Source organism: Halictus rubicundus, chromosome 6, assembly GCF_050948215.1.
Source record: "Halictus rubicundus isolate RS-2024b chromosome 6, iyHalRubi1_principal, whole genome shotgun sequence".
Lineage (NCBI taxonomy): Eukaryota > Metazoa > Arthropoda > Insecta > Hymenoptera > Halictidae > Halictus > Halictus rubicundus.
In genome coordinates, this window is record NC_135154.1 from 11,536,075 (window position 1) to 11,554,473 (window position 18,399).

Genomic DNA, 18,399 nt, shown 5'->3' on the forward strand with positions numbered 1-18,399 from the left:
TTGTTTATTGCTTGTTACTGTCCTTATGGGTTCGTTCGAAAAGTGTGGGAATTCTCATGACAATTTTAACACTAGGTTTACGCGGTTCTAAGAGTGACTATTTTGCGTTACTTTATAAAAATAACAAGAACGTGCTACCCACCTTTCTAGCAACATTTTAAAAATAATATATACCCAAAGAAATAAATTTGCTAAATAATTTGTCACGTATGCATTCTTAGAGGCTTAATAATTTTAAATTAAAAATATTAGAACCCGTCATTTCGACGGGTCCCGTAAACCCAGTTCTAAGAGCATCTTCAAATTTCAAGCTAAATGGAGGGTTTCTAACCCTTAAATTAAAATAGAGCTGAAATCTAAAGGGTAATGTTTCAGTGTAATTGAATTCTACGAACACTTCGGTTGAAACTTGCTACTCTATTGTTAAATGTTATTTAATACATTGAACGTCATGGTAGTCTCACCGGCGCCATTGTATCGCTCCAAAATCATTGTCATAAAATTAATAGCATCAAACGTAAATTTATTACTGCCGACATGAACTATATTTCAGTGTAAGGTGAGAAATTCGTTATCCAGTAACCAACTAACGCTGATCACTTCTATAAACGAAATAAATTAAACTTGTACCAAGCACGCAAAATTCACGCAGCATTCGACGTGTTAACAAAGTTTACAACTGTGTAGAAACTGACTAGACTTGCCAAAGACACGTGCACCTCCTCCAGTTTAAGATTCGAGGAATCCAGTTTACCTGGGTCGAAGGGCAAAAAGAGGGAAAATTCGCGGTCGTAAATTCGAGGTATCTGGAACAGAACGTACACAACGGTTTAAAATAATTTTCATTCGTCCATCACTGATCTGCCGTGAAGGTGGGCAGTCTGTACATGATTCGCAAACAAAATTGCTCGAAAAATAATGTCTTCCGGTCCAGTTAACACGTTGACTGCCATGTGGGTGACGGAATTATTTGTCCAGGTTTTAAAATGAATTTTTTTACGTTAATATATTCGTTGTACCGAATTTGATTAGGATCTGTAAAATGCAAGAAAGTTGGAGCACTACTCAATATCACACATTTAATTTTTTTCAATTTTCATTTCACTAAATAACTGACTTCGATTTTATGGAATTTTTGAGGTTTCTAGTTTGGCAGTCAAAGTGTTAAACCTACTCCAAAAACTGCTCCAGAATCGCACAATCTAAAGACCGTCGTCACACGGAAGTGAACCAACCGAACGAAATGCTCGAACGACACTGTCACTCTGAAAGCGGGATAAAAAATCGACGGACGCCAGCACAATTCGTTCCGCAAAACGCTCCCACACACGTGCACTCGGTTCTAATCTCTGGATCCAATGGGACCAGCTCGATGGAACGGGGATCTATGGCGGAGGATCGAAAGAAGTCGGCGCGATGCACGCGCTATCGTTCGGCCCGCGTTAGCATCGCGCATCAGCGTGGTTCGACGCTATCCGATGCAGCATCGGTGAAGTAGTGGTCGCGACGATCGTCGAGGACCGGCTGTTGACCTCCCCTCTTCCCTTTTCCCTTTTCCCACCCTTTCCCAACCGCCCCCGAGCGAACGTCGGGCCGCCCCTACCCCAAAAGATCTGGCCGCCGCTCGTTTGCCCCCTCTCTTCTTTCGGCTCCATCCGCCACAGTGTCGGGAGTCATCGGTGCTGGCCCTGTATCCTCAGTCTGTCAGTAACCGCGCAAGCGTGCGGTTCGTCTTTGGCTTGATACACGGCAGGCAGGGTCGAGCACAGCAGAGTTTAGGGGCAACTCTTGCCCCCATAGCGAAATCGTTTCCACTCGATCCCTGGAAAGCGCGACGCGTCCCGAATCGATCCGATCCGATCCGATCAGTTTGATGCACGCGGTGCATCCCCGGTGCCCGGTGTGCAATTTATCCACCGGATCTGGTCCACGTGCTCCGAGTGAAATCGAACGTCGCGCACAGTGTACTAATAATATTGTGAATCTGAAACGGGGTTCCCCGTGGAACTCTAATAGGTGTTCTTTCGCGTGTGATGAGGTGAGAGTTCCAGCAAAACAGGATACTAGCTATCGATTTGTTTCTGTCAAGGGGCGAGACTGATCTATGAATGATCGTGAAGACACCGCCAGCATATCAGCTCGGAAAAGTTGCTATTAGTTGCGCTTCGAGTCCCCGCAACCCGTTTACGTGCAAATCCGCCCTCGTGGCCAGCCGGCGGGGGTGCGCATGCAAATGTCTGGGATACTCGTCGCCGGGAACTTTCGGTGATCGAATCTGTTGGCCGATTCGTGTAGAAAGAAGCGCACATTGTTTTCGTTCGGTTGTTTTCGTATTCTCGGTGCGTCAGTGTCTGAGAATAATCGTATGCTGCGATTTATAACGAGGAACCGCAGGTCGTTCGGTTCAGTTCAATCGGGGTGGTAAATTTCGGTTTCGAACTGCGAGTGTGCAGTGCGTGAGTGCATGCCCCCGGAGTTTCCGTCGGGGGAGGATCGTTCGTGGGTGGTTGACGAGCCCGGGGAGAGGATCGGGAACATGTTATTCGCTCGATGACCAAGGAGGATCACGGGAAGTTCGTCTCGATGTGCGATCCCACGGCGTTGCTGGACCTGGTGCCGAGCGAGGGATTACTCAAGAGGCCGTCCATGGACTATAACGAGTACACGTACTGCTACGGTGGTGGTCGAGGTGGGTGGTATTCTTGCGTCCCTTGCCTTCCCTTTGCCCTTGCCCTGCCCTCTTCTCTTCTCTTCTCTTCTCTTCTCTTCTCTTCTCTTCCATCTCTCGCCCCTTTCCCTGCTGTGACGTGCTGTGCCGTTTCTGCTCTCTCTCTCTCGCATCTTCCTCGAAAGAGGGAGAGGAGTTTTTCTCCGTCCGGAAACCAGTCCGTGCGGTCCGCAGGACGTGCAGGATTTTCTGCCGTCGTTCGCGCCAATTTCTTTCCGCCGATTTTTCTACCGGACGCGCGGTTCCGCGAGGAGTTATACGTGACCAGCCATATTCGGCCCGATCATTGTCGAGAACCGTCCCCGGCGACTTCTTCTTCTTACGCCTCCTGTAATTCTCTTTTCACGGTTTATTGTGCGATCGGGAACGACAGGTACGCGGCAACCTCTGATCCTCCCTGATTGCCCCGGTTTTTACACCGCGCCGATCATTATTGCGAACCCCGGGATCATGCTCTCGTCTGTTTTCCATCGGCGGAGTATGGGAAACTATGTCGGCTCTCGCCGGTGATCCATTTTTCCGTTTTTGTCGAGCATCGGTCAACTCTGTATAATTTCGAGAAAATGAAGGACAGAAGGATATCTTTTTGTTGGAACTTGCGTGCTTACCGAATTCTTCTGAAAAGGTACAATCATTCTGGAGTCTTCGTTTAGAAGAATTTTACGTCACGAAGATTTGTCTGTGATTGTAGACATTCATTTTGGAGTAGTTGGATCGGTTCCGAGAATTTTTTCGTTACTGTACTTTGAGTACAGTGTCCACGATACTGTGGAATATTTAATCAGAACATTATTGGTCCACGAAGAAATTGATTTTGGAGCAGGCGATTCGAATAAGATGTCCATAATGATGCAGTACATTTACTTGGACGTTTTTCAAACCACGAAAAATTGTGTACGATCATAAAAATGAGTTTCGAAAAAAGAGAAAATTTTCCCCACTCTTTCCCCAATTGTCGCTTTAGTTTCCCGTCTAGTGTATCTTCGTGCGGGATATTTATTTGGAGAGCACCAAACGGCGAGAAATTGCGCGATCGTGAAAATTAATTTTGGAGCACACGGACAGATCGAGGTCGTCTCCCAATTTGTCTCTGTCTCGGTCGGCAAGTACATTTTTGACAGTTGGAAATAACGTTCGAATGGCGCGCCCAGAAAATAGTGCACCAAGAAACGTGCCGCGCCTTACGAAAAGAATAAAACGGGGCATTTTTGACTGAAATTGATTGCATCCCACGCTAACCTCGAAAAAAAGAGCAGAATGAAGAAAACATCCCTTCGGAGTAGCAAGGTGGTGTCACGCAACTGCATTATCACGCCGAACATATTTGTCACGCTGACGTTTTCCAAATCGTGACGCGTTGAAATTTTTCATGCGTCGAAGCAGGAAATAGAGAGACCCGTAGGCGAAAATTCCGCGAGATTTCGAGCCGGTGAAACAAAATTCTGTTGGGTCGAACGAAATTGTATTTTTATGCCGGAGTCTCTCTTATCGGCGACGTTGGCCCGTGGAATTTTTAAACGAATTGCACATGGAAATAAAAACGATGTAATTCCGCATTCTATATATTCGTCTTAACAGTTTACACTGAATTTTTCACGAATCCCCTGGTGTTTTCAAAAATTCGTGAAAAATGATAGATTAACTTGAATAGATCTGTATGAGGCGCTTTAAAAAATTGCGGTCATTGATGCGCCCATGCAATCGCTGCAGCCGTTCTCGAATGGATAACTTTAGTCCGTCTCATGTTTTATCGAAGAACAGACTTGTTGTCACTTGAGACCATTCGTTATGTATGAAACGGTCTATACATGGAACAGCTCGGTCACGAAAACATTTCCCGATGTACGAAATGTTCTCAACCCGATGAATATTTACAATGAAATGACATTTTGGTCAACCGTTTCCCTGTAGATTCTAAATAAAGTGTCGAACACTTAATTTTTAAAAGTCGTCGCCTGTCAACTTCGATTTCACCGAATGTACTATGCAGAGACGGTGTTTTACAATTAAAAATTAGAAATCGTGGATTCTCAGAATGAACAATGCTCCCTCTATCGAACTGCGGTCGTCATTATCAACAGCTGGCAATTATTAAATAATTTTTCAACGTCTCCGGCGGAAGTTATTCATGACCCGAGCCGATCGCTCAAGGTGGACACGCAACGCGCAGTGGTTTTTCGCTTTTTACGTTCGAAATCTCGCCGGGCGGGGTTCGAGACGTTTCGACCGGGCAGCAAGTTAATAAATCATAACGTCGTCAGGTAACAGCGATGAAAGTTCGAAAGAGCCGCTCGCGGGCAATTAAGCAGGTTGGATGACGTAGTTGCTGCCCGATGGACGCATCGCAGCGTATTGCATCGCATCGCATCGCATCGCATCGCATCGCGACGGGGGCGCACGTATTTTCCTGAAACAGCCACGGCGGCACTTATCACCGTGGTGCATGCAAATCGCTATACGCTAAATTTATCCCCGTGTAAATTCATGCGCCGGGGCTCTAGACCGCGTGTATCGATTACCACCACGAAATCTCGGCTTATCCAGCGATCGGGCCGCTCTGTTCGCGTGATAAAAGCCTCCTCTCTATTTCGAGCGCGGATCGATTTTACCCGGAGCAACACATTCGCCGGTTTTAAGAACCCTGTGGAAGGGAAACTTCCGTTTAGCCGGCGATTCACTGTGTCGCCAACCTCGTGATTGATCCTGCCAGAACAATACCTGACACCTTTGCTTTCGAACCACTCGTTTCGCTTTTTACGCTGCGCACCTCCGAACAAAGCGAAACTCGTGAAAGCGTCCGGCGAAAATGAACAAATTGCATATTGATAAAACACAGATTTGCTAATGTCAGCCAATCTGTACGAGAACCTGCAAAAATCTAGTACATTAACGATTTTATATTTGATTGTATAGAAAGGTCCAAATGTTTCCAATTTTTAGAAGACACACTTCTAATAATTTGGGGCACAGAATTATGCATTGGAACTACAAAATGCAACATCAATGAATATCGTAGAAAATTAGTCGATAAAGGGTTCGAAAGAGTATTTGCAAGTAAAAATTTGTACGACTGTATTCTATAAAAAGATCCGACAGCATTTGGGGGTAGTCAATTGGCAGTCTGTGGTCGTAGTCGTTTAAAAAGTTCACCGTTGGTGTTCTCCAAGAGCGGTGGAAAAAATAGTGTGCCGTTGTAGGGCAAAGTGACTCGGGTGACGTTTTCCTTTCCGTAAGAAATTCGCGGAGGCCGCCGGTATTTATCAAGCTGACATTTCCAAATGTCGCGCGGTTTATCAGGTGTTCCCGGGGCGGAAAGCTTAAGCCTCGGTCACACGCAGGCGCGACCACGTCCATGGGAACGGACGGGCGCGCGCGTGCATCGAATCGTCGACGTCATTAAATTTACATAATAAGGCATCGCGTGGTCGAGTCAGGGTTGTAACTACCACTGCTTCTGCTTTTGCTGCTGCTGCTGGCTACCATCGTTCCCTGTATCCATTGACACTCTGATGATGATATTCGCGAGCAGCTGCGCCGATCGCTGCCAATCGAGAACGAAACGAGTTTCGACCGAGCTTCGAACGAGGGCTAATCGCCATCAGAAGTACGAATTATCATGATCAGGCGATAATCTTTCCGGACCGATCCTCGAACGCCTATTCTCGCGTCCGATTGCATCGCTGCGAACCGTTCCGATCGAACGTTGCACGTTTCAGAATGATAACGTTGCAGATTTTCATTAGAACACTCACAAGACTTTATTGAAAAACGTCCCCTAGAGTACACCGATGTCCTCGATGTGTACCTACAGTACCAGAACGGATTGATAAAGGTTCAATTTCATATCTAAAAAGAAATTTAGAAATTTTTGAATTTACTTGTGAAGAGTTGTTCAATAGATTCGTTTCTCTGAGCACAAATTACAGTAAAAATGGCTGAAAATCTAAGTAACTAGAATTTTGTTAGTTTTACAATGTAAAATAGTAACTTTTAGTGCACCATGAACCTAGTGTACCATTTATCTTCTAAATAACGTATTAGGTACCTAACCGAGCTTCCTAATTGCTGAAGTGAGTTACTGAAGTTGTAGATCCGCGTCAAATTCCCTTGGACAATTTTTAAACCCGACGACCGTCCCCCAAATTCGAACGACACCACGGGGGTGGGTAGATCGGTAAAATAATTCGCAGCAGCAGGATTTCGTGCTTTCCTCCGAAATTTCAGAGCGGAATAGATTCCAGCTAATTCCTGTATCCGCCATGTTCGTTCTCCTCGCCGAAGAGGAATCGTTTCCGGAGGAATAAGCGTTCGTGTCCCGGGACGAGAGACGTCGTCGTCGTCGTCGTCGTCGGTGGAGGAGGAGGAGGAGGAGGAGGAGGAACGTGGCCAAACTAAGTCCGCAAAGCCAAGGTTAAAATCGATGCAGTAATCGTTTCGATGGGACAGCCGGGGGACTAACGTCGTAAAAGAAGGAAGGATGGAGGAGGGAAGGAAAATAAAGGGAGGAGATGAAGCGGAAGGGAAGGTTAAGGAAAGAGAAAGAGGGTTTCTGCGTTTGGCAGATCGTGGATATTGGGAGGAGGCCCGACGAGGTCACATAAGACGATCTTTTGGGGTAGCTGGCCCCTGCCCCACGATTCCTCCTCACGTTACCCGGACTTCTGCTCTATCCAACTTTCGCTCGGGCAATCACATTCTGCGAACCGACTGCCGGTAACGTGCGCGGATAACCGATATAATCGTCCCCCGTGTCTTTCATAAGAGTCGAGCCCTTCCCTCGATCGAAAACTACAATTTTCGGCGATTTTTTTATAGTCACGGGCTGGTTATCTCGTCTGAAACACCCTTCAACATTTCCTAAAAGTGGAAACATTCGGAATCCACGATTGAGTACGGCTGTGCAATTTTTTTAAGAGCTTTAAAAAAATGTATCCGGGCTCCACAATTTTTCTGTATGTCCAGACATCTTTCCTACCGATCCTGGAATTTTTTCGGAAGCCCCAAAATTTGTTCATGTGCTGCACAATTTTTGTTGGAGCACTAAAAGATTCTAGAATTTTTCGTAGGCGCTAACGTGTACCTATTGCATGTCGCATTGTAGCTTGGTTTCGATCGTTTTCGTCCGGGAAGAAGGTTGGCAAGCCGTGACGGGATTTAGACTGTAGAACGTGTCTATAAAAATGATTTCGGCGCGAGCAACGGTGATCTGATTAACGGGGCGGGTTGGTCCGACGCGTCGTTTACCCGAATTAATCCAATATTCAGGGGATCCCAAGGTCTGATAGCGGCAGAATTTATCGGGAGGGATTGCAGCCTCTCTGCGGAGTGTAATCCACGTGGTCGGAAACGAGCGGTGGAATAATTAATGCCCGCGGCTGTACTCTTTTTTGGCGGATAGCCGCTGCGCAACGACGTGAGAAACTGAAACATCGCGAGGAAGAGACGCGCCGGCAAACGGGCAAAGGCAGCGGGCGGTTCTCTTTCTCGCTGTCTCTCGAAACGACCAGCCGACCGACCGGTTCCATGCTCGTTCGCGTGCGATAAACGTTAATACAAGACCGACAGGCTCGTCTTCTGACCATGTATGCTAACGTCAATGCGAGCCTCTTTTCTGTTTCCGAGCCGGGAAACAGCCGACTCGTTCCTCGCCCACGTGTCCGACCATTATCGCTGTTCGATCCTATCTGCATGGAGACGCTCGGCGCGCGATGATGGTGGGCGAGATTCGCCCGGCGAAATGTTATAATCGGGACGGCGGATACTTTCTACGCTTGTTAGCGGCCTTTCCGACAGGACGCCTTATCCGTTCGGCGCTTTCGACGCCGTGCCTAGGGCCTATGAAAACTTGAACAACCGCGAAAGCTGCTCTCGCGAAACGATCCCACGAGAACCGAACAGGAAAACAACGTTCCAGTTTCGTCCTCGGAATTTCAATGCGGGGAAATAAAATTTTGACAACCGTGTAGACACGAAAAACATGTCCTCGCAGTCCTGAGATGTGTTTCGACTCGTTGCACAACCAGCAACGGGATCCTTTCTCATCCGGTTACATCTAAAAATGTCAACACGTTCTTTATCATCCGAAATCGTCTATTTTACACACGTGATCGTGTACAAAATTAGGAAGACAATCAAAATTCTGAAGCACCGAAGGACTGACTCTCCTGTCATCGCTGTTTTAATTTTTCCACGTAAAGAGCGTGGATCGGGTACGGTCAATTTTTATCACGCGTCGCGAACAACGGCCCGGCGATATTCGATCCGCCTAAACAGATTATCGAGGCCCGATTTCCCTGGACAATCGCGCTCAAACGGAACGTTCAATTAACACGGGGCCGGGAATCACGAAGTGTCGAATGTAGCGTTAACGATTATTCGCAATTTGAACGGTGACGCAGTGCATCGCCAATGAATCACCATCGCGCGGCGCGTCGTCGCCGGACTCAGGATATTCCTGTTACAATGAGCGGCGAGCAGATAAATTGCTCGTTGAAACAAAACGGTCTTGTCAACTGGCAGCCTGGCAAGGTTGCGTGGGTGCGAGCCTCGGATCACAGTTCGGCGCTTTTGAGCAGAGGATTGCGCTTCGTTGCTCCCGCGAAAAGACACGCCCGCGTGTTAAACGATCACGGCACCGCATCATGGCTTTCGCTCTTGACATAGTCACCGACGATCAAACCCGGGCAACGTCGCTTCGCGTTCTATTTCTACGCCAGCGAACATTAGATTAAATAATCTGTTGAAGATTGAACGGTTGCGCGTTGAGTGCGCCTCGATTCGAATCGGAACTCTGTATCGCTGTATTTGGATTAGTAGGGCATTATGCTCTTCTTTTTGGAGCGGAGGAGCTTCGGAACCGATCGATTAGGGTTTAAGCACCCGGAGATATTGTTAGAGTTGTATTTAGTGCTATGAAATAGCGAAAATATTTTTATTTTGAAGAAACAAGCGTTTAGGTGCCGTCTCCATGAATCACCAAGTGAAAGTCCCCACGTTTCGCGAGCGGATATGACGGCGAACAATCCATATTGTTAGTTTAGCGAGCCGCAGGGTGCAACAAACCGGCGAGTGGGCAACCTTCGCGCGAAAATTAATTGAAAGCGACAGATGCGCGTAGGCGCGTTGCACCATGGTATTTCTGTGGACCTCGCAAAGTGTTCCTAGACCGGGTCCGCCATCTAAACGGATCTCCCTAATTATTCGGGGAAGCGTGGAAAACGGGGATTTGTGGATTTCCGTAAATTCTATAAATTCGATAAATAGCCGATGGAAATTGAAACATTCGCGAAACCATCGTTAAATTACACGTATCGTCGATATGGCGGCTCGTTTTAAAAACGCGGAGGAATTTTTTCTTGAAACGTCGCGTTCGGTGGTTAGGCAGATCGTTGACCCATATAGCCCGTAATGTCCAACATTTTACACTTTTTCCGCACGTGACAGATTGCCGGCTCCACGCGGCTCGTAACTTGGAACACTTAACGCAGCGATAACAGCGGTGTAATAATATGTAACGTTAAGTAACGCCGTGCACCACTCCGCGGATTCGACCACGCTAGCCATTTTCCAACGCGGCGGTGCACTTTGAACAAAAAAAATTCTCGTTCGACGATAATTGTAATAAAAAACCGATGCGATTTTTTTTTTGCGACAGATAAAATTAACCCTGGGCCCGCGAAACGTTCGCGATTCCACAGCGAAACTTTTACGAGAATACCACAAATTCGAACGGCTCTGAAAACACTGAAAAATTTTTCTCGCTAATGAATCTACCACGGATTCGAAGATTGAAGCCTCCTCTTTGCAACGAGGCCTTGAAAATTGACCTACGATTTTTTTTCACTGTTTTATAGAAGAAAAATGGGAACCCTCGTGGTGTACCTCATATTATCGTGAAGTTGTACATTTTCCATTCAAAGCTTGACAAATCGACTAAAAAAAAATCGTACGCGAAGTTTTTTTATGGCTATATGAAGACAACATTTTGGTCTTCAAATCCATGGCAGATTCGTTCCCGAGAAAATTTTTTAACGTTTTTTATACGTGCGAATTTGTAGCATTTTTTAGGAAACATTTCGAATTTATGAAAAGCGAAAGGTGCTGGTGTTTTGGTAGCAGGGTAGCTGTGCCAGGTTTTTATTGCTCGACCGGGTTCCCTTTACATCTGTATTCGGGTGCGGGTTTATTGTCCGCGTGCTCGGACAGAATTCGCGTTGTGTTTCGCGTTAGCGGAAACGTCGGCGGCATTAAAGAGGAACACGGGGGAGGGCTAATGCAATTTCCTATACGAAGCGATTTATTCCTCGGCGACGAAGTAGGACGCGTTTCCATTTTCCGCGTTCATAAATCCGCGATCCGAACGCGAAACGACGGGGCTCATATTCAACCCGGGAGGATACAGGCTCCGCGCTTGGAATTAATTAACGGAGAGGCAGAGGGGGCGACACGTGGGCGTTAACAAGCTCCGGCGTGCTTTTGACATCGGCACTCGTTAATCGATGCCATTAACAATCGATAAGAATCGTACGATCTCTCGGTCCGCCTTGGCTTCCCTCCTCTCTCGCGTTTTATCGTCCGGCGCCGATATCTGCGTTCCGTGATCAGCTGCGGCTTGTGGAGCCCTCGGCTCCGAGACCATAACGTAATCCGGTGATATAGAATCTGAGAGCGCGGTCCAACTATTAATTAAAGCCCTTCCGCTTTGCGGAGGAGGCAGCCAGCCGCCGCCGGCCCCGTTAGCTCACCTACGTGAAGAAAGCGGTGATTTAAGAACGCGCGAGCGAGCAAGCCGATCCCTACCCAGAACTTTCGAACCGGGATTTCTAATGGCTCGCTTCTTACTATGGCATCGTTCGCATTTATAGGGTGTCCCGAGATACTTTGAGCCCGCCCCAGAATTTAATTACCCGCGGATGCAGCGCAATTTTTAATTATCAATGTCCTGCCAACTTCTCACAGACCTACAACAAAATGCTGTGTCGTCAAACAACTGCTTCGGCTTGCTAAACATCTCTGGGGCCTGTGAACAAGACATCGGGACTTACAGAAACATTACAGAGCTCGTGGAAGCTTCTAGCGCATTTTTAAAAATACGAAGAGGTCGTACCAAATTTTTGAGACCCACGAAAAAATTTCACAGCGTCTAGAAAAGTTGTCGGAACCTATGGAAAAATCGTAGGGCTTGCAAAAGCCTCCAGCGATCTTTAAAAAATTGTAGAGTTAATAAAAAAATTTTGAAGCTTGCGAAAAGATTCTAGGGCCTGTAGGAATCATGTCAGAACCTACAGAAAAATTGTGAGACCTAAAAAAAGACGTTGGACCCGATGAAAAATTATGGAATCTGTAGATAAATTTGGGAACCGACGAAAAATCAGATATCCTTAAAACATCCAGTCAATCGAAGACGCGGTCCGGTGCAATGGCTGCGAGCGTTGGCGTCGAAAACAAACGGAGAACAAAGGCGGCGGACAGGGGCGAAAAAGTAATAACGCTCGAATTTCACGAGTCACTAAATTTTAATCGGCGTTAATCGGTCATGAGCGGAAGTCGAGCGTGTCGCCGCGACGCGCTTTTTCCTGGTCGGTCTTTCTCTCTATTCCGCTCTCTGGACGGGGGAAAAAAAGGAGGAAAAACGAGAATAAGGGGTGGAAAAAAGCGAGTCGCGCGCGTGTATGGTCGCTTAAAGATCCCAGACGCACACTCGAATTCACACGGGCCGCCGCTCCTTTGATTTCGATCCCCCTTTCTGTCCCACCAGAAAAATTCCTCGCGAGGAGACCACCGCCACGACTTTTCCACGCTCCGGTTGTCGCTTGGATCTCGGTGAAAAGGTGTGGGACGAGAGAACACACCGACGACCGGAGGAAAAGTAAAACAGGGCCTTGACTCGTATCAAGCTGCTCGTCTAAGGTCCACTCGAGCACGCGTGCTCCAACGGGATCCGATTCGGAAAAAGAGCCACCGCGAGTTTTCGTCTTCTCGATCCTCTTCCCTCGCCCGATTTCCCGGCTATAATTACAAGCAGCTGCGAGCTCTGCACTCTTACCCCGCCGCTTTCGAATCGATACGATCCATTGAAGCCCGAGCCAAATTTATTTCAACGAAAGCTGCTCCCCTTCTAACCGGTTTCTTTTTTTTATTTTAATTCGACGTATTTTACCCGCGATTTTGTATTTTGGACGAGCGTTGCGATTTGGGCCCCGGTCAAAGGGAAATTACAATTTCTAGAGAAAATCGTGAATTGCGCAAAAAAAAAAATTATTTGTTCATCATACACGTCTGCACGGTTGAAAGTAGGAGCGAGAGTTTAGACGAGGACGGAGCACCTCGATGCAGATGGCGCCAGCTACCAAGCACCATGGGCAGGGTGGTTCTGTAACCCAGCATCCTCTATCTCATCTCTAACTCTATTCGTCTCTATTTAACTGAAATTCTATCTCCCTGACATGGATACCCTAACCTGTGGAAATATGACAGCGAAAATGATGTAAATTTTTTGTTTCTCCTAGGACATTACAAACGACAGACAAGGTGTAATCAATGTATATGCAATTGTGGATGCAAAGGCGGAGCAATCGTAGAGCAAGGGATTGAAACACAAGGCACGTTCGTACAAGTTAATATAATAATGTGGATAAAATAATAGCGAATGATGCGCGACTTCGGCTAATTTTTCTTTGATGGGATCATACCTTTCTCGGGTCACATTATCAAACACCAAAAACCCTGATTCGCCGGGTTCCCACTGGTGTCGGATCAACGAAGCTAATTCCATTTTCCGCGGTATTTCCTCGCCGCGAAATTCGATAGCCGGTTCGAGGCAGGAAGGAACGCAGCACCGGTGCCCAGCCTCTGTTCATTGCCTCTTCCCGGGCTGTTGTGTGGGCTGGTTTCTTTTAGCTCTCTGTTCCAGAACCGCGTGAATTCTAATGGGCGACGAATTAACACCCGTCGGCACCGCGAGTCAATTTAACTCAATTTTTATGAGAGCACGCAAACGCGTGCTGCAAGTGAATACGGTTAATCATTGGGTAGTGGGACATTAATTAAAAGATGTCTAAAACAGACAAGTATTGACTCACACCACTTTTGTATCAGTACGTTGGCCGCCGTATTTTCCATATACGGGAATTATCTGTCCTGATATAAAAATGAATTTTTACGATGGTACAACTAAATTTGGTTAAGATCTGAAAGATGCAGGAAGGTAACTATGGTTTTTATGGAATTTTTGGAGGTCGATGATTTGGCAAGTGTTAAACGGCTCAAATGATAAGTTCCCGAGTAGAGACGAGGGTTTGACGAGGGTCAGAAACGAATGTACACTATTTTGTCAATAGGTTTGTTCAGCCTGTAATTATGTCGATGAGGGTTAGGGACCAATTAGCCTCTCGAAGGGATTTTCTGTTTGTCGAAAGAACGAGCGTCATTTCGCAGTTCCGGCGAGAGAAGCTGCCCGGTCCAAGATGTAAAGAGTGGGGGGGACTAATATCGAGGTGCTCGCAGGTGTTGGTGCGAGTTACAGGACCACCGTGCAGGCATGGTTAGCTCTCACCGGGTGAGGTATTAACATGTGTAGGGGGCCGGTACGCTCGCGTGAAAATGTACGTAGCGTCGGCATAGGGGGCGAAGAACGAGCACACGAGGGTTAAGAACCACCACCGACGCTGTCGCCTCCCTGCCATCCCCTAACCTTCCCCCCACAACATCCCTCGTCCCGCCATGGGTCTCCGCGCCCTATCTGGAGCTTCGACCGGGCCACCACCATTGTTTCCCCCCTCCGACTTCCAATTAAAACCGTTTCGTCCGCTCCTCTCTCTCTCTCTCTCTCTCTCTCTCTCTCTCACTCTCACTCTCACCCTCACCCTCGTACCCTAACACCAGAGCAGCAAACCACCCCGTTCATTTTTCAAGATTTTCCTCCGACGATGGCAAGTCGAGCGGGAAAGGAGGATCGCGAAGGACTCTGCCAGCGTAGACACATAATCCGAAACCATTGTTGCGCGTCATTCGAATGAAATTTGTTCGAGAAAGCACCTTCGTCTCTCAAACAGCTCTAATTTAAATAAAAAATTTTAATATTCTAGTGCTTAAATCGGAATTTTAGCATTTCAGTATTTGAAACAAAGTAATTTATTCAATAATTTATAAAATATTTAAAACAAGGTAAATTTATTCAATGGAATAAAAATACATTTATTCATATTTCGACAAATAATTATGTCTCCCTTTTCTGGTGGACGTAGCACTCGAAGTGTCGAGGATCCCGTCAAAAACACTTGTGAAGTATGATATAATGTGAACATTTTTTAAATGTGAAAAAATGTCTGAAACGGTTTGGGATGTCGAAGCATTAACGGCCGTAATTACCGTTTGGTTCGAGCTGTTTCTTTCAGGGAAAATGGCAACTGGGTTCTCTGCATCATTGGTTGATGCGTTGCGTGGCTGTCGGTGTGATAGGCAATTCTCGTTCACGCTGAATCGACGAATGCGCGATAAGCTGATAGCAGCGAATAGGGGATGCACGTAGAGGGTGGTCCGAGCCTTGCCCGCCGCTGTACCTGACCCTCGGGGGTTAGGCGAGTTTATTGGGATGATTTATCTTGCAGCGAAAAATTTTATTTTCATTATCTGAGAAAATAATTCCCTGACTCAACCCTTCGCACCCCATTCGACTCTGCTCATCTAATTGCTACATTTATATATTGCCTGTGCAAAAGCCTGGTGACAACGTAATTGGAAAATCGAAAATTTATCTGAAAACTGATATCACACGATGAATAGAAATTTATATCTGGACTACGAGGGATATGTGGGTACGAGTGGATACGATATGAATAAAATTATAAACCTTTTTAATAATTGTATAGTGTGTCGAAAAATTATAAAAAATACTAGAATACTTTTTTTACCAAATCAGACACAAAAATCTGAATATATCGAAGACTTCATTGGGGAGTGCTATAACGGAGGGCGGTATGAAGATTAATTACACGGTAGACAATTTTTTCGCGGTTTCCCCTAATCTCCGGGCTGATCTATCGCGCCCCTAACGAAGCCTACGGAAAATGGGGAGTTGTAGAAAATGTGTCGATGGGCTGAATCGGCTCGTTAGAGGCCATTGGAAGCGTTGCCTATCGTTTAGGCGATTCCCGGCGGCGTGGCACCGGCTTTGAAAAAAAATGCGACGATTTTGAGCGATCGAGTGGATAGCGGCACTTTCGGGATCGCCATCGAAACGTAATCGAATTAGGGCAGATTGATATAACCGGCGTGTCGCGGTGCCGGTCGAAAATTTCGTGGTAAAACTTGCGGAATACTAACCGATCTGGGGGAGCCGATATTATTACACAATTAAACGGCGGCGATATCATTTGGAGCATAAATTATCGGCCTCACAAATTCTCTTTTTCTCTCTCTCTCTCTCTCTCTCTCTCTCTCTCTCTCTCTCTCTCTCTCTCTCTCTCTCCCAAGAGCGCGTGGTTTCTCCATAAATTTCGAATTGGAACGTGAACGGGTACGATCGAAAAAAGCTTTGTGCTCGCTCGGACGTGTGAATATCCACCACGCAGAAGAACGCGTTTTAAAAAGGCACCGCGCGCCCGGCATTGCTGATAAAGGGACCAGAAATAGCATATTCTTTCGATAATATTTTCACAGTGGCACAGACACACGCACGCGCGCGCGCGCACGCACGCACGTGCGCATAGTGTGTCCGTCCCTCGGTTGTCTACGGGAATATAATTACTCCGACCAGGATATAATTCACGGGCCGAGCCAGCAGCCCCGGCCGGAAGTACATTTTCAGCCGGGACACGTCGATTTCGTGTTCTTATGGGGCCACGCTCCGGGAACTTTCCGAACTTCGGAAGTTTGATCGACTTTGATCGGTTGCCTCGAAAATTTACAGCCGCCTCGCCGGTATTCGCTTATTCGACGGCCCGCTTTGCGAATTTCTTGCGCGCGAAGGGTCAAACATGGCCGCCACGTTCGCCAACTACGATTAGAAACGTATCAGCCCCCGTGCACCGCGACCGAAACGATTAACCGCCTCTCGATTTTTCCACCAATTTAATCATTAATTTCTCTAACGACATTACCGAGCAACAAGACTTCTATCTTCCGCGCGTTTTGTATTTTTGATCGAGTTACGTGTCTTGCAATTATTTCCAAAGGGTCGCAAGGATCGGTACGCGGGACCTTTAACACAATTATTCGTCGAGCGTGTACGTTCCATAAATGCGTTATTACATTTTGCGAATTAATGAATTGTCCAATGGCTTTCAGCGAAAACTAATTTCTGCAGGCAACGCTTAAACAGATTTAATGGTTCGTAAAATGATTACCTTATGAAATACAGAACATTGTTTCATCCTCTGTGCTGCTCGCGTATACTTACATCGAACGGTGCTCTCTTTCTTTGTCCGTACGAATGCGTGCATTTGCATAATAGGAGAATAACGTGGAAATACTAGCAATAAGAAAAACCGATTTATTTTTTGTGTCCGGTTTCCCCCGAGCCTCTTATCTACGTCGATTCGTTTCGGAGTCACAATTCCCAGCGGGCATGAACTTTTATCCGCTCGCATATTTTTCCCAGCGTCCGATATAGTATTAATTCGTTCCGGTTCGAAAGCTAATCCAGACACGAGACTAACCCTTGTCCATTTTCTCCGTTCCGCTCCCCAAAATACGTCGATTCTGCCATGCCGTACGTGACCAGGGTCCCGAATCGTTCGCTCGCTTTTCCCTTCCCCTTGGAATGGCCGTAAACGCCCCGCTTCTCTCACTCTCTCTCTCTCTCTCTCTCTCTCTCTCTCTCTCTCTCTCTCGCGCCGATTCACCTCTCCGCGTCGCGCTTTACTTCTAAACGATTTAACACGGTCCCCCGGATTTCGTAGAAAAATTAATTCGATCCTCCAATACATTTTATTTCCTATTTGATCAGCCACTCTCGATCGGCTCACGAATCTCCCGGCCAATTTTACGACTTGTCTCTCGCCGTCGCTCCACGTTGTTTACTTCTCTTCGCGCCGAAACGTTAAAATGAGCTACGAACGCCATCAAATATTCTCCGTGATCGAACCGGGAGTCTCCCAACCGTGCTTGCCTATCTCGATAATTAAAAAACTGTTAAAGCAGAAACTACAAAACGAAATTTTCCGTGACAGATACTGTAACTGTACTTGATAAGTTTGTTTGTTCGTTTCACTAATTAAGAGGCTATTTCTGGAGGCAAGTGCAGGCATGAGCCAGCTAGAATTATTTTGTGCTAACTAGTGCTATAATATTCGTAGAAAACTGGTGAAACAGTTCGTCAACTTAAAAACCTGTTCTACCACTTTGTTAACTTCGGATTGCCACAGTACACGAATCACGAGCACAGATTGCCCTCCAGAGCACAACTCCGGCTCTCTCGGAGTCGGGAGCGCCTAGGCCACGCCCACTCTGCGCGCTCTGCGCACTCTGCGCGAAAAGAGCAAGATAAATCATGTTCTACAGCGAGTCCTCTATCACCAGTCGACTATCTCTTCCCGGAACGTCACTCCCGACATCAGAGCACGGTTGAGAGCGTCTTCAACAATCGAAAGTCCATTTTTTCTCCTTTTCCGGAAGAGAGGATCCTCTTGATTCGAGGACAAGACGTTTCTCGGGTTGCTGCGAATCGGTCC

At 46.7% G+C, this 18,399-nt stretch overlaps 1 protein-coding gene across 4 annotated transcripts in view; it reads left to right on the forward strand.

Moving 5' to 3' along the window:
• Positions 1 to 1,750: 1,750 nt before the first annotated feature.
• Positions 1,751 to 18,399, forward strand: part of Ten-m (teneurin transmembrane protein Ten-m) — a 52,194-nt gene continuing 35,545 nt past the window's right edge. For 3 of the 4 annotated variants that reach the window (XM_076789857.1, XM_076789856.1, XM_076789859.1), the window contains exons 1-2: positions 1,751 to 2,689; positions 13,237 to 13,329. In XM_076789857.1, coding sequence (XP_076645972.1) covers positions 2,551 to 2,689; positions 13,237 to 13,329 — 232 coding nt within the window. In that variant the 5' untranslated portion in view covers positions 1,751 to 2,550. The remainder of the gene's footprint in view (positions 2,690 to 13,236; positions 13,330 to 18,399) is intronic. The other variant, XM_076789860.1, reaches the window with a different exon arrangement.